The sequence below is a fragment of the Stenella coeruleoalba genome (genome assembly GCF_951394435.1).
Source record: "Stenella coeruleoalba genome assembly, chromosome: 13".
NCBI classification, from domain to species: domain Eukaryota; kingdom Metazoa; phylum Chordata; class Mammalia; order Artiodactyla; family Delphinidae; genus Stenella; species Stenella coeruleoalba.
The window spans coordinates 37,575,407-37,592,296 of record NC_137159.1 but is presented as its reverse complement, the minus strand read 5'-3'; the positions used below and the strand labels follow the sequence as shown (position 1 = coordinate 37,592,296).

Sequence of the window (16,890 nt, the reverse complement as noted above, 5' to 3'; positions counted from 1 at the left end):
AAGGCCACGCACCGCAACAAAGGATAGCCCCCGCTCGCTGCAACTAAAAGAAAGCCTGTGCGCAGCAACAAGGACCCAACACAGCCAAAAATAAATAAATAAATTTATTTTTTAAAAAAAGACATAAAGGGGAAAAAAATGAACAGAGGATCAGTGGGACAACTTCAAGCAATCTAAAGTAAGTGTAACTGGAATTCCAAAAGGAGAGGAAAGAAGATGACGGAACAGAAAAAATATTTGAGGAAATAATGGCTAAAAGTTTTAGCAATTAACAAAATATATAAACCTACAGGTCTAAGAAGCTGAATGAACCCCGAAATGAACCACAAGAATGATGAAGAAAACTACTGCCAGGCTTCTCAACAAAAACAATTCAAGTCAGAAGATAGTGGGGTGGTATATAAGTACTGAAAGAAAAAAACATGCCAACACAAATTTTTATTTCCAGCCAAAAAAAAAAAAAAAGTCTAAGTAATGGACATTTCCAGACATGCACGAACTGAGATAATTCATAATTATCAGACTTGCTTTGCAAAAAATATTACAAAGAAGTCCTTCAGGCAGGAGAAAAATGACACTACTTGGAAATTTGGATCTGCACAAAGGAATGAAGAGCACAGGAAATGGCAAATAAATAGTATATATAAAATACATGTCTTATTTTTAAAAATCTCTTTAAAAGATAATTGACTTTAAAGTTTAAATAATAATATATTCTGGGTTTGGGAACGGGTAGAAGTAAAACATATGACAGTAGTCATACAAAAGCTGAGCGTGGGGAAATTGAAAAATACTATTTTAAACTTCTTATACATGTTATTTGAGGATATACAATATTATCTTTTTTTCACAGATGACATAATTATTTATGTAGAAAATCATAAGGAATCTCTAAAAAGTCTACTAGAACTAAAAAGTAAATTTAGCAAGGTTACAGGATACAAGATCAGTATACAAATTCAGATGTATTTCTCAATGGTAACAATTAACTATCAGAAATAGAAAACTCTAAAATACCATATACAAAAGCATCCAAAAAACAAACAGACCAAAACTCAAGCATAAATTTGAACAAAGATGTGCAATGCAATACCTGTATGCTGAAAACAGCAAAAGGTCGCTGAAAGAAAACAATGGAAAGAAATATTACGGCCATGGATTCAAATTGATCTGTAGATTCAGTGCTATCCCAATCAAAATTCTGGAGTATTTTTTTGGTAATAATTGATAAAGCTAATTCTAAAATGTATATAGAAATACAATGGACCTAGAATAGCCAAAAACATTTTGAAACAAAGTTTCAAAACAAAGAACAAAGTTGGAGGACTTATGCTCTCCAGTTTCAAGACTCATTAACCAAGACATCATGGAATTGGCTTAAAGTAAACATATAGTTAAATGAAAGAGAATATGAAAATCTAGAAGTAGATCCACACATATATTGCTAATTGATTTTTGACAAAAGTAGCACAGGAAGTCAGGCAAGGATAATCTTTACAACAAATGGTGCCAGAACAACTAAAGGTCTATATCCCCCCACCCCTCCAGAAAAGAACTACAGTCCTTACCTCATAACAAATGCAAAAGTTAGCTAAAAATAGATCATACACCTAAAAGTGAAAACTAAAACCCTGGAACTTTTAGAAGGAAGCATAGGAGAAAAATCTTAGTGAACTTGGGGTAGGCAAAAATTTCTTGAACAGAATGCAAAAAACACAGAGTCAAAGGAAAAAAATTATAATTTGGACTTCTTCAAAATTAAACCTTTTTCTCTTTAAAAAACACTTATGAAAATGAAAAGGCATGCCACAGTTTGGCTAAAATTCTTTGCAAAACACCTATCTGGCAAGACTTCTTTCTTTTTTTTTTTTTTTTTTTTTTTTTTGCGGTACGCGGGCCTCTCACTGTTGTGGCCTCTCCCATTATGAAGCACAGGCTCCAGACGCACAGGCTCAGCGGCCATGGCTCACGGGCCCAGCCGCTCCGCGGCATAAACCTGCATCCCCTGCATCGGCAGGCGGACTCTCAACCACTGAGCCACCAGGGAAGCCCTCTGGCAAGACTTCTATCAAGGATATGTAAAGAACTCTTAACTCAATAATGACAAACTATCTTTTTTAAAGAGGGAAAAGATTTGAACAGACATTTCACAAAAGAAGATGTAAGAATGGCCATTGTGTACACAAAAAGGTGCCCAACATCTTAGTCATCAAGGAAATGCAAATTAAAACCATATAAGATATCACTACACACCAACTTGAATTGCTAAAATTTAAGACTTACTACACCAAATACTGTCAGGGACATGGAGCCACTGGTACTCTCAGAACTCTCAAAGTTCTAAATGGTGAACTATTTTAGAAAACAATTCGGCAGTTTCTTAAAATGTTAAACATATATACCTGTCGACCTAGCCGTTCTAATTCTAGGTATTTACCCAAGAGAAATCAAAGTGTATGTCCACAAAAAGATTCGTGCATGAATATTCTAACAGCTTTATTTATCATAATAGCAAGGTATGGGAATAACCCCAGTGTCCATCAATAGGAAAACAGATAAGCAAATTGTGGTATATACATACAGTGGAATACTACTCAGTAATAAAAAACAAACTATGGATACATATAACTGCATGGATCGATCTAAAAATAATTATGCTGAGTGAAAGAAGCCAGACCAAAAAAGAGCATATACTGTATGCTATCCTTTATCTAAAACTCTAGAAAATACAATCTGTTTCGAGAGAAGGCAGATGCATAGTTGCCTGAGATTGGAGGTGGAGGGAGATATGGATTAAAAGGGATACAAGAAAACTTTTGGAGAACTGGAAATGTTTGTAGTCTTGATCGTACTGATGGTTTCACACTTGTATACATATGTAGAAAACTCATCAAGTTATACTTTTTAAATATGTGCCATTTACTGTATTATATGTACATAAAGCTGTTAAAAAAAAAAAAAGAAAGAAAACCACAGCAATGTTTAAGTTTATTAACAGAAATACTGTGTCACATGAGTGATTCCCAGCCTGGAATTCTTGGGCTTTTAGGTCTGTTTGTTGAAAATAATTGATGTGTAACAGGGGAGATCTACAGAATATTTAACATTTTTTAAAAGCTAAATAATAATTATATGTTTACTTGCAGTGAGGCTATATGGACCTTTGCTTTCCTTGGAAATACTGAATTTTATCATATTAACATTATTTAGATCTTGGGGAAAATAGTTATTTCTTTCAAAATATGGAATGTATGGGTTGAGAGGGGAATAATAAAAAAGGCTCCTTTGATGTATGAAAGTTGGGAACAGTTGCTTTGTGTGAAGGGAGAAATGTCCTCCCTCTCCTGTGCATTGGTCAACTCCCATTTTGAGCAGTATTTTACTTCTAGGTACTGCACTTTAAAAGGGGGATTGATGATTCAGAGCATTAACAGTAGAGCAACAGAGTCATTAAAATGTCCAGAAACCACATCAAATGAGCAGTGATTGAGGGCATAGGTACTATTTGACTTAGAAAAGAGATGGTTTAAGGGAACTATAATAACCAAGTTCAAATATTTGAAAGACTTGTTTGAAAGAATGAGGTAGTTGACTTGGTTTCTGCTGCTCTGGAACTGCATTTTTCAACCTTTCCTCATTTTACAACACATGGCTAATTACTCTCACATGTGCTACATGCTTCCATGGGCATGGCTAGGTTTTGATAAAACCTAAAAATGTTCTAACCTCCTGTAAGTATGGGAATTACATCATAATAATCATCTGATTCCAAACCCAGGTTGAGATCTCAATACTAATTAATAACTATACAGGGGTTGAAAAAGTTTGCTCTACTCTTGCTAAAGTTGTTATATTTGTTTTCTTTTTTTTTGAAAAAATTTTTTTTTTTTATACAGCAGGTTCTTATTAGTCATCCATTTTATACACATCAGTGTATACATGTCAATCCCAATCGCCCAATTCATCACACCACCACCACCACCCCCCCCCGCCACTTTCCCCCCTTGGAGCCCATACATCTGTTCTCTACATGTGTCTCAATTTCTGCCCTGCAAACCGGTTCATCTGTACCATTTTTCTAGGTTCCACATATATGCGTTAATATACGATATTTGTTTTTCTCTTTCTGACTTCACGCTGTATGACAGTCTGTAGATCCATCCACGTATATTTGTTTTCTTTGAAATAGCTAATGTGTGATCAAAATAAAATTTCTCATGGGTGGTGTAGGTGCTGAGTAATAGCCACACACCTAGAGTATTTGAATGTAAATGCAAACTTTAAATACAAGCATTCAGTCATTCCAAAATGCATGAATATTACACAACATACACACACCCTCCTCTCTCCTATTAACAAATTAAAGAGACATCCAGTGTTTGCTTAAACTTTTAAAATGCCTTAATAAAAACTAAAATCAGAATGACTAGGTGTTTCCTTTTGACCATTCTTTTTTCTACATGAAAGTCATAGCCTTTACAAAGTTTCCCATGAATAAAGAGCATTCTAAACTGCTCAATCATCTGAGGTTACCAGAGGTAGTCTATAAACACTCAGCTTTTTTGAAGGAACACATCCATAAATTCTAAAGATTGCTCATCAGCTAATGTCCAGGAAGAACTCTGTGTTACTTACTTGGTATTTCTCATCTTGTTCTCCAAAAGTTTGTAGGTCCAACTTAAGTAGCAGAAATCTCCCATAATTTGTTCTTAACTTCAGTAATAAACTTATGACCTTTCATCAAGTGAAAAGCCTATATGACTCATCTTCCATTACCAAACTCTTCCTGGATCCTCTAACATAAAACTCTCACAAATAAATAGTGCTGTGTTCTTTGATGTTCTAAAACAACCTTCAGAAACTCAGCATTATCCATCAGCCCCGAGGAGAAAGTGTACACCCTTCAGGGCTTTTAGCACGTGTCCTTTACACTTAGCAGCTGTATGGGTTGCTCAGTTTTCTCGTGTTTGGGGGTTAGTTCAGCCATTCTGGTTATGTAGCAAAAGTGAAAACTGATAGGGCAGTAATATTTTTCAAAACATTTATGAAGTGACTTTTGAGGTCCAGCGTGAAATCATTTCTAGTATGGTTGTGTGTCAGTTTCCCAAGGGAAATTGTCGTTGAAGTTTATTCAGGGAAGCTACACACTCATTTTAATACATTTGAATTGTGTTTTCAAAGAAAAATAAGTTTTCAAATTGAGAGGAAAAGAATACAGATTTTGTTCCACCCTTGCTTCACTATGTTTGTGAGTACTGTTTCTAATCAACTTTAATTTTTCTTTCTGTAATTCTTTTTCTTGGATTAATTATATTTTTAAACAATGAATAATGTCATTTAAAGTTATTCTGTCCAGTTTTCCACATAACATAACTGATGAGTTTTTAGTTCACAGTGAGTTAATGATATAACTAATTTATTACTCAAGTGTACAGTATATGAATAAAAATAATTATTTATTCAGAGTGATGTAAGAAGCCTTGAAACAGATTATTCAGATCATAGATGATAACAGAATGTGGAAGTTATGCTAATTCTTTAAATAACTTTTTTCTTACTGTTTAAGTATTTTTTAATGTATTTATCAGAAATTATATAATTCTTCTCATTACAGAGAAGGGAGTACTGTTCATAATCACATATATGTACTATTCCTATTTACTCTTTTTAAAATAGCACTTTTTAAATTGAGATATACGTCACATAACATAAAATGCCACACTGTGAAGTGTACACTTCAGTGGTTTTTAGTTTGTTCACTGTGTCGTGCAACCATTATCACTCTCTAATTTCAGAACATTTTTTTCACCCCAAAAAGAAATCCCATATATATTAGTAGTTAGTTCCAATTAATCCTTTTCCCCATCTCCTGAAAACTCCTAATTTACCTTCTCTCTATATGGATTTGACTGTTTTGGATATTTCATATACATGGAAGTATATCCAGTTCACTCTTAGAGAGTAGGAAATTAAGTTTTAGTTAGAAATCTCTGATCTAGATGGAGGATCATTTAAAGCCCTTGTAAGTAGAGGCTTCTTGTCCTTATTATGATTTAGTACCTAACCAGTGGTGCCTAGAACACTGTTGTCTCACAGGTGGCTTGCAGGCCTGCAGAGATACTGATTCCCCTAGTATTCTTGGCGGTCAGGCATGGTCTGGGGCAGCTGGAGTCCTTGGTACCTTCAATTTCCAGCAGTTTCCTATGTTCACTCTAGCATAGCATACAAATTTCATTTTTACTACATGTCATACTGTAAAATGGATTGAGAAACACAGCTCTAATTGTTTCAAGAAAATGTCCATTTTGTTATGTTTCTAGTATTTATTATGAGCCTCAGGAACCAACTTTGGAAATTAGTTTATCTGAACTTTTCTACTTGCATTTACCTTCAATATATAAAGAATACCAATATTCAGGTGGTTAGAGGGAGGCAGAGAGACATGAAGAAAAAGGACGGTATCTAGATATCTTTGTTACACATGCTAGATAAGTTTTATAAAAGTTTCATGCAACTTAGTATTGTAAATTCAATTATATAAAGCATACTGAAAAAATTGCCTGTATAAGGAATTCTGTCATTTTTTTCTCTGTTAAGCACAGATCCTTCTGTAATAGAAATATCTATCCTCTAACACTGCTAAGTTTTTTTAAAAAACTAACCATACTTATATGACAAATTAATAATGAATATTGTAGCAGCTACCGTCTTACAAACTACTGTGGAAATTTGTTATAGAGAGGTGTAACCAGGAATAATTTTTTAAAATATCACCCAGATAGTTCACATGATTCAATTAATTCATTTAGATTGTAGTGGGTTTGTTCAGTCCTGAAACATTTAACATCAGTTAAGCAAATAGTAAGTTTTGAGGGGGAGAGGGGAGATTTTTTTCTTTTCTAAGTTTTAGAGTTAAAAAAAATTTTTTTAGCCCGTTTCTTTATTTTTACTTGCCTTTGAACTACTCTTAGAGTTTGAAAAATAACTCTGCAAGGCCTGAGCAGAGGTGACAGAGATTCTGAGGCTATATCCCCAGCTCAATGGGAAGAAGTCACAAGACACTAACTGTTGAAATGAGTACAGAGTAAGAGTGACATCACAAGTATAGTATATTTCCCCTCTCTGGTCTAGATACACTTGGTCCCCTGAGTCTTGTGAGAGCTGACTGACTTTAGGCAGAGATATAGATACTTCGTTATTGGTTCTAAATGAATCTGGTACTGTTACAGTTAAAAGAACGTGCATAACTGAACACAGAAGGCTATCACCAGTACAGACTTTATATAACTAAGTGGAGTTCCCTTGGTATAATTATTATGTTTGGGTGATCTGGTTCTTAGCTTTGCAGACTCAGAAATTCTCTTGTTACTATGCATAAAGATATTGAATTCTAGGGAACAGACTGGTGTTGGGAAAAAAAATGCAACAAACAAATAATAACCAGAATAAAAGTTTATTACTGTGTAACAGGAAGAATAATCATGATAAACACCAGATACTTGTGTTTACGGATAAGTAACGAGAAAAATATCTACTCATAAAGGGAGTTAACAAGGAAGATTTTCTGCCTGGGCTAGACTCAGGTAGAGAAAAAAGAAGACTTCCCTAAGAAGTTATAAGCATAGGCCTGCCTTCATGTGGATTTGACGCTATGCTGGCAGGATGATCTGGGAACCCCCAAGCCAAGAAAGTGAGAAACAAAGTGGCTCCTAAACTGCTTGGCAAATGCAAGCATGAAATACTCTGAACAGAGGGACTCCCAGCAACTACACAAGATTTCCTCAGATCAAGTCCTGAACTCACAATCTAGAATTACAAAATACACAAGGAAATAGTTTACTAAGAGAAAGAGTCAGGAGACAAAAGAAACACAAGGATTATAAATCCAAGGAATTCAAATGATAGATTTATCAGATAGAGACTATAAAGTAAATATGTGTAAATGATTAATGACTCAGATCTTTTGTACCTAAGGTATTATACACACAGCCATATGAAGAAATATGCTTATGAAATTAAAAATTCATGGAGAATTGAACATTAAATTAGACATAGATGAAAAGTGAAGAAGTTAACTGGATTATAGATGTGAAGGAATTATCCAGAATGTAGTACAGGAGAAATAAAAACTTGTAAAAATATGAAGGAGAGAGGTAATTCAACATATATTTAATATGATTTTCTAGAGAAGAGAATAGAGAAAATAAAGAAGAGGCTATCAAAGATATAATGGCTGATAATTTTTCAGAACTAGTGAAACACATGAATCTCCAGACACAGGAGATTCAAGGACTCTGGAACAGGATAAACTTAAAAGAAATACACACTTAGACATGTTCTAGTAAGATTGCTCAAAACCAGAAATAAAGAGATCTTAATCTTAGGCAGCAACCAGAGACAAAAGATGACTTACAAAAGAGCAATATTAAACCAACAGGGGGCTAATATTTCAAAGTGCTGAGATGAGTTAACTAACAACTAGAATAAACTACCAGCTAAACTATCATTTAAGTTTGAGGTTGAAATGAAGACATTTTCAATGCCTGGAAGAATTTGCTATTAAAGCAACCTCACTGGGGCTTCCCTGGTGGCGCAGTGGTTGAGTGGTTGAGAGTCTGCCTGCCGATTCAGGGGACGTGGGTTCGTGCCCTGGTGCAGGAAGATCCCACATGCCGCGGAGCGGCTAGGCCTGTGAGCCATGGCCGCTGAGCCTGCGCGTCCGGAGCCTGTGCTCCTCAACGGGAGAGGCCACAATAGTGAGAGGCCCGCATACCGCCAAAAAAAAAAAAGGAACCTCACTGAATGAACTTCTAAAAGATGGTCCCTAATGGGAAGGGAATTTAACACAGAGGAAGAGAAGAAATTCAAGAAAAAAAAAAGTTTGGTGAGGGAGCATAAAAAAAAAAATCAATGTTTTCTCATCTTATTTCCTCTTCTGTGGGTGTGGAGAATATGTAGGATTTACTCTTATTACAAACATTTTCCCAAGGGTCTGTATATAGCAGAGCTGAGTATGACTTTGTATTTTAAAGATTTAAAAATACTTTTTAAAAGGGAAAGTTTTATTGTTAATGATTAACAAAAGATTGAGAGTGCCTATTTCCAGATTGTAAGTTATCGTTGGTTTGGGTTTTTCCTTATCATTTTCAGTATGTTCTAGTTTTATAAATGAAAATATTATGGTATTTTAATTGGGAGTAAACTACTTTTATAAAGACGTTTAACAATAATTCTTCTTTCATTTAGATCAAATCCTTTTTATGAACCTAAACCAACTCCTCCTCCAAATAATTTGGTAAGTCCAGTTCAAGAACTGGAAACTGAAAGGAGAGTAAAAAGAAAAGTCCCGGCCCCACCAGCCATCTCACCAAAGACAGGAGGAGTAAATGAAAACACAGTTATGTCTGCAGGAAGAGATCTCTCCACTTCTCCTAAGGTAGGAGTTTAATCTTAGTAAAACATGTATTAGTGTTTGCTTGTTTTCCCCATGCAATTTAATTCAAATTAAGAAAAGTCATTATTAGCTATTTTTGATGATATAAAAGTAAAATATAAGTAAATCCATTATACTGCAACATTGTATATATGTTTGAGAGTCTATAAATTTATGGTACAGTATGGATTGGATAGTTTGGGTTAAGATTTGTTTTTAAAATGCTGTCTTGAAATCAGAGGAAGAAAGGCATTAGGATTGTAGCATTGGTGCTTTGAAGAAAGGATACTTAAATACATCTAGGCATGACAAACAGCTTACTCTAATACAGAGGAAGACGTAGAAATCATCTTTTGATAAACGTACTAGAAAGATTGAGGCTCAGTGCAGAGAAATACTTCGCCAAAGAATATCAGTATTGTCATTTTGGTTTATGTCAGATTACAGTTTTGGCCTTATTGTCATTCTTTTTTAGAAATATTAATGGATAATAACTTCATGGAAAGGTGAAGCACAGTGTTGAAACAAAGTCTAAAGCTTTTAAATGGTTTGACTGCAAATAGTATATCTTTCATGTGTAAGCTAGAGATGTTGGATTTAGCAAGTTTTTTTAGGTAAATAACTCATGACCATACTCATGAGTGTTTTGTTGTTGGTGTTGTCACCATATAACATTATTTAATTCTCACAGGTAGTTAGGGGGGAAGTGAGATGAACTTGACCTCAGAGGGATAAAGATCACGGGTTCCCCAGCCAGTAGACAAGATTGGAACTGGCATTTCCATTAATTATGTGCTATCTGGACCATATTCCACTTCAGGTGCCTGGGCTGCTGCTTTTCTCAAGGGCATCAAGTTTCAGTAGTTCCTCTTGGATTTTATAGTTCATTCGGTGGCTTCCATTAAATGCCAGAGTTCTGAAATAGTTTATTTATTTGCTTTTATTTTCGTTGTTTCAGAGGGAGAGTGAGTGAGTTCACTGAGGTCCTCACTCTGCCATTCTAGAAGTCAGTCTACAGGTGTGTTTTTATACCAGCTGTTTTTTAACTGTGTGAAACTTTAGGAGGAGCAATTAGGACTAAATTCTGTCTTGCTGTTGTCTAGGGAAAGTGGAGGTGGGGTCTATAAATGAAAGCAGCAGATAGTAGAAATATAAAGCAAAGGAGAGGGTCAATTCCTATACCCATGAGAGCAAAAATAAAGACAGTAACTGAGGCATTAGTCAAAATCAAGAAGCTATGTAGGAGCTTTATCCATTCTAACCATCAAGAATGCCTACACCTGTCCCTTGTTTCCCTGAATCTCTGCTCGATTGCCTACTCCCTGCCCCATCCCCCTTCTGTAGTCCATTGGATTTTGAAGCTAATCATGAAATCCTAATCCCTTTATAGGGGAATGGAAAGGGACTTAACAGTACCTTATTATGTGCCAGGCAATGTTCTATTACTTCATTTGATCAGAACAGCCTGAGAAATACATACCATTATCTCCTTTTTACATATGAGAAACTGAACTTTAGTTAAGTAACTTGCTCAAAGTGATAAAACTAGTATTGACAGTGCCAGGATTAAAATTGAGGTCTTTTGAGTCTAAAACCCATGTTTCCCATTGTGCTGTTCTATGTCTAGAGAGGTATTTCCAGTTCCAAGTTGGAACTCTAAATTCTGTTTTCCATAGAAACATGGTTACACACGGTGATTAAGTTCTGTTGTAGAAAAGTATAACATAGCTATTTTTTATATTATTTTGAGGATAGTGTTCCATTGTAGACACATTGTGGAATAAATGATGTTTGTGGAGAAAGCTGAGCATTTTACCACCATGCTTCTCTTAGAAAATGCCTCATCATGTTCAGACACAGACAATAGAAACACAATCAGTCATATGCACAGTAATCTGCTGATCTGGAAGTTAGTTTGGATAACTCAACTATGTGAAACACAACTGTCAAAGATTACTTTAAAAAAGATTACTGGGGTTCCCTGGTGGCGCAGTGGTTGAGAGTCCGTCTGCCGATGCAGGCAATGTGGGTTCGTGCCCCGGTCCGGGAAGATCGCACACGCCGCGGAGCGGCTGGGTCCGTGAGCCATGGCCACTGGGCCTGCGCATCTGGAGCCTGTGCTCTGCAACGGGAGAGGCCACAACAGTGAGAGGCTGGCGTACCGCAAAAAAAAAAAAAAAAAAAAAAAAAAAAAGATTGCTGATATCTTATTAAATGAAAAACCAAAGTGCATAACAGAGTATAGTATGATAGCTTCTGTATACATAAAGTTTTATTTAAAAGGCTTTATTCACACATATATATAGACACACATACACACTCATATACCTTATGGAAGGAATCACAAGTAACTTAATAGTGGTTACATTTGAGGAGAAAGGTCTTGGTGTAATGGTGGGTATGCACAAGATTGAAGAAGCCATTTCTTTTCCTTTTTTACCTTTCTATGTTGTTTAAATTTTTTAACTTTATAAATGTTTTTCTTTTCTTTTTGTTTGTTATACTCAGAGGTTACTGAGTAATGAGATCATGGATCTTTTTTGTTATTGCCTTTTGTGCAAGATACCAGATGACATTTCCCCCAAAAAGTTCATCCTTCAGAAGAGAGGAAGTCACTCTTAGATTTGACCAGTGGTATTAGTTTGGGGGTGGCCTGGGGTTCCATCAGACACCTCAGTGTTGTGCACTGGAAACCAAGTATAGAGGCTTAGCAGCAGGTCACTAGGCCCACTGTTCCACTTCCATGGCACAAACCTTTTTATTTTTTATATTTATGTAAGATTTCATTTGGAAAAAAAAAATGGACCATTGCCAAACCAAAAAAGAAAAAAAAGAAATTGGAAGCTACTAACTACACAATTATGTATGAGATAAGGAAGAAGGTTAGAATCAATGGTATACTGACAATGATAAAAGATGATAAATGACAGCTGAGAAAGCACAGTGGTATGGGGCTTATTCATCGTAGGAATAGACCTGTATATATATCCAAGTAGTCCTGAAGACTTTGCAGTATTAAAGCTTAGTAAAATAATTGACCATTTTGGCAACCTTGAGTCAACATGAGACTCTTATTATGCTTTGTGTACAATATTCTGTTTAGGAAAGCAGGAAAGTGTCATAAAAATATTTCCATTAAAATTGGAGTTCTGATGCTTGAAAAGGTATGCTTCTTGGTCAGTTATTCTCCTTATTTGTAAACTGAAAAGGAGGCAATAGTTCAAATAAAGCTTTTGAAAAAAAACAGACTCAAATTTTAGTTGAATAATAAAAGAATATTTACTCCACAGTTGTTTTAGATAACAAAATGCCAAACTGCACTCAATGGCAATTAACTGCAGAGGCTATTCAGTGTCATAGAACAAGTGCTTAGCCAGATGATTAATTTCCCCCACCTGTCACCTGAAACTACTTATTTTTAAGAAAATTTATGAAGAAGAACCAAGACCAGGATTTAAACAAAGAGATCATTTTATTTACAATATTTACAGTATTGTAAATTAAATTCAAACTACCCCCCTAAAGGCAATTAAAGACCCCCCACTGGTATAGATCGACATAAGCTCCTCACTTTAGACCATTGATTTCTGCATTTGTAAAATGAGAAGACCATAAAACTTTTTAAGACAACTTAGGACAAAAGACCAATATTTAGGGAAGTAACCTGACATTCAGAGCACAAGCATGCAATAAAATAAAATGATAAATTAGCCTCAATGGTGGCTGATCACCATTTACTGACTGTGAATATAAGTTAATAAGTATATAACTCTGAACTCCTAGATATGATTCATGCAATTTAGTATAAAGTGCAAGTCAGGTTATAAGAGCTTAGGAACATAAGTGAAATTGTTGCCAAACACATCTGCAAAGGTATATATTAAGCACTGTATACCTAATTCCATAAAAATCACAGTATTAACAGCCAACTATCAATGACAATAAAGATTTCACAAGAATTACACTTACGCTTATGATAACACGGAGAGGAGTCTCCCAGCACATTCAATGATGAAATGAGCCTGGTCACGTGGAGAAGGGCTCGCTCAAAGATCCTGATTAGTACAGCTCTAGTGATTGACCATGATACTTCTGTCCACTTACTCCATCTCTAAAAGTGGAAACCTCATTCATATCTCAAGACCCAGCTAAGTGACTCAAGCCCTCACTCATATTGTTACCTCTTTCTAGAAAGCGCTGGTAGAGACCCAAGTTTTATACTTGGATGTTTTTGAGTACAGATTGCAGAAACTGTGAGAAGCCCAGGGTAAACCAAAGTCAGAGTTACACACAGTAGTCCCCTTGATTGATTCTACCAGCAATTTCAAACCACAAAGCAAACACCCTTTTCAGTTTTTATACATAAAGGCCTCCTTCTAGAACGTTCTTTACCTCCATTTCTGTCTGTGCAAAACTGTGCACAATGGTGCCTATGGGCCATTCATGCTGAAATACAATAAGCACACAGCCAAACTTAATTTCCTCACATGTAAGTTGAAAATGCCTCACATCTTCCAAAGAAAATCATTAAAAGATGCAGATCAAAATTTAAAATAGTTTATAAAATAAAATGCTACACTGCATTCAGTGATAGCTTGCAGAGGGTGAGATAAGGGTAAGCTTAACTTACCCGTAAAGTTTTTATTTACTGGAATACCTTACTTACCAGAATACCCTGTTCCTCAATAATACAGAATAAATAGGGCACAGCTGTATGTATCACCTGTTCTATTGGTTAGTATTCTTTTGGTCATGACTAATAGAAACAAGCCATTTTGTTGATTTTTTTTTCTTAAGCAAAAAGGATAACTTATTATGAAAACACAAGGAACTTTTTGCAGAACTGTAGGTAGAAGACACAGCTGGTTCTTTCAGACTGCAAAGGGCTTTTAAGTCAGTTACTGCTACTGTGCATTTGTCAGATTTGCCCCATTTGTGCACCAGGGCTGAGATTAGAGTTGAGGCAAGGCAGTGCCTAGAGCATAAGATTTAAGGAGGCATTCACTTTTAGGGTGGTGCAGATGCAGAGTCTCATTTGCACCCCCTGTGAAGGAAGTGTCTCCTTAAATTTTGTGCCCCAGGAACCTCTCTTGCCTTGCCCTAGTCAAGGCCCTACAGTGCACATGTCCAAATATATTTTAGAATTGACATTGTAGGTGCCAAAAAAAAAGTTTCTCAATAACCTCACCAGTAATTCTATGCTCTGAAAACGACCATACCTTTTCAGACAACATTGTGTTAACGTAGTAAACTGATTTTGAAGGGAATACTATTCAACTTTTGATAACTTGGGTTTTTTGTTTGTGGTTTTTGTTTTTGCATTCTACCATACTGTTTCTAGACTTCTTTCTGCTCAGTTGCAGAATTTGCCTCTTGATTTTTCTGACTGTATTCAGTGGAAGAGATAAAATGTTACATTTTGCTTAAAGAAACAAACCATGATTAGGGTGCTTGCCTTTTGAAACAAATTTTGTAGAGTAATTAAGTGTGATTTTGAAAGGTTGGTCTTTTATATCACTATATTCCAGAGTAACTAAATAGGTGCCTGTTACAGTTTTCCAGTTGAGGATTGGGAAAAAAAGTGCCACCACATAGAAAAAGAACCTGAATAAGGTAAATAATTTGAGCACGTTAATGACTCAGTTTGGCTTGTTTGCTAAAAGCTTTATAAAGGCTAAGGAGTTAGCAATAAATGGTGAATTGAGTGTTATTGATGTACATTGGCAGGATCACTTTAGGGTACATTACTGATGATAAATGTGAACGAAGCACTGGTTAGCTCACCCTTTACTGCATGAAGAAGAGGAATATATTTAGAGCCCTTGAACAGATTCATACAAACTATGACAGAACCCTTCTCAGTTCCCAGTATTGGATAAATTTCACTCCATAATAATAAGAAACAAACAAAAAAAAAAAAGAAAGAAAAGAAAAGACCCTCAACAGCGTGCACAGCAGGGCTAGGACTCGGGTGAGGCAAGAGAGGCAACTAGGGTGCATAATTTAAAGAGCCACTAACTCTCAGGGTAATGCAAGTGTAAACATGGCACTTGTTTAAACCCCAGAGTTAGTGTCTCCTTAAATTTTGGCAATAGATGCCTGATTCATAAGTGGACACTTACAATGTTATGCGTGAACCTGAAAATGAGTGCCTCCTTAAATTTTGTAAATAAATAAAATAAAATAAAATAAACTGGTCAAGAAAAGGGAACTGATCCTAGCATCAGAGCAAATGACCTTCTGTAAAACAAACTTAGCACAGAAACAAAAGTTTTTTTAAAAAGAACTTCTAATCAGTATTTTTAGTGTGACTTGTTTGGACATTCTACTAATGAATTAAACAAGGGCAAGTACCAAAAATAATGATCTGAGACAAAATATTAATCACGGTGAATCTAGATTAATAATATATGGGTTTTTATTGTACTATATTTGCAACTTTTCTGTAGATTTGAAAATTTTCCCCCCAAAATAGTAAAAAGTAATCATTTGAGAATAGGAAAGATCTCTTGGATATGAAAAAACATAATTTTCTAATTTTAAACTTATAAACAACTGATAGTATATTGCAGAACATCAAATTAATGAGTTAGAAAACAAACTTGAAAATTCTCTTTAGAATTCAAGGTGAAAAGATGAAGAGGTTAAAATTCTGGGAGGAAAAATAAAGAATAGAGTCAGGAGATTCACTATATTTATAGTAGGGTTATAGAAATAAGAATAAAAAGAGGGAAATAATTTACCAAAGAGAGAGAAAAGAATTTATATGAGCCAGAGAAAGATTTGAGTCTTAGATTAAAAGCACTCACAAGGGGCTTCCCTGGTGGTGCAGTGGTTGAGAGTCTGCCTGCCGATGCAGGGGACACGGGTTCGTGCCCTGGTCCGGGAAGATCCCACGTGCCGCGGAGCGGCGGAGCCTGTGCTCCACAGTGGGAGAGGCCGCAACAGTGAGAGACCCGCGTACCGCAAAAAAGCACTCACAAGTACTAGGCAAGATGAATGGAATGAGATCCAAACCTAGACATATTCCAATAGTACTTTTAAATTTCAAAGGCAGGTTACCTACAAAGGGAAGATTTTACTATCAGATGCTTTTATAACATTAAATGCTGGAGACAGTGGAGCATGTTTACATAATTAAGAAGAATAAATATCTGTAAAAGGTTTGAAACACATCAAATATATAAAAATTCATGATTTTGTAATGTTAATACCAAAATAGTTGACTTTTGAAGTTGCTAGGACACCAACTCATTATTGTGTAAATTGATAAATAAAGGAAAAGATCAAGTACTCATCTTGACTTTTCTCTATAAAATGTATTTCAAGATAATTAAATAGTTGGTGAGGGAAAGTTCTTCCCCATAGAACAATTTTAGCTATGAAATACAGATAGACTGATATCATTGGAAAACTCACCATTTCATAATCCCTAATGAAATAATGGATCTAGCAAC

The 16,890-nt window shown here is 35.4% G+C and overlaps 1 protein-coding gene across 9 annotated transcripts in view; it reads left to right on the top strand.

Moving 5' to 3' along the window:
• The window catches only part of EHBP1 (EH domain binding protein 1), a 559,191-nt gene that overhangs the window by 374,458 nt on the left and 167,843 nt on the right, over positions 1 to 16,890 (top strand). For all 9 annotated transcript variants that reach the window (XM_079941625.1, XM_079941630.1, XM_079941629.1 and 6 more), the window contains one exon: positions 9,247 to 9,436. In XM_079941625.1, coding sequence (XP_079797751.1) covers positions 9,247 to 9,436 — 190 coding nt within the window. The remainder of the gene's footprint in view (positions 1 to 9,246; positions 9,437 to 16,890) is intronic.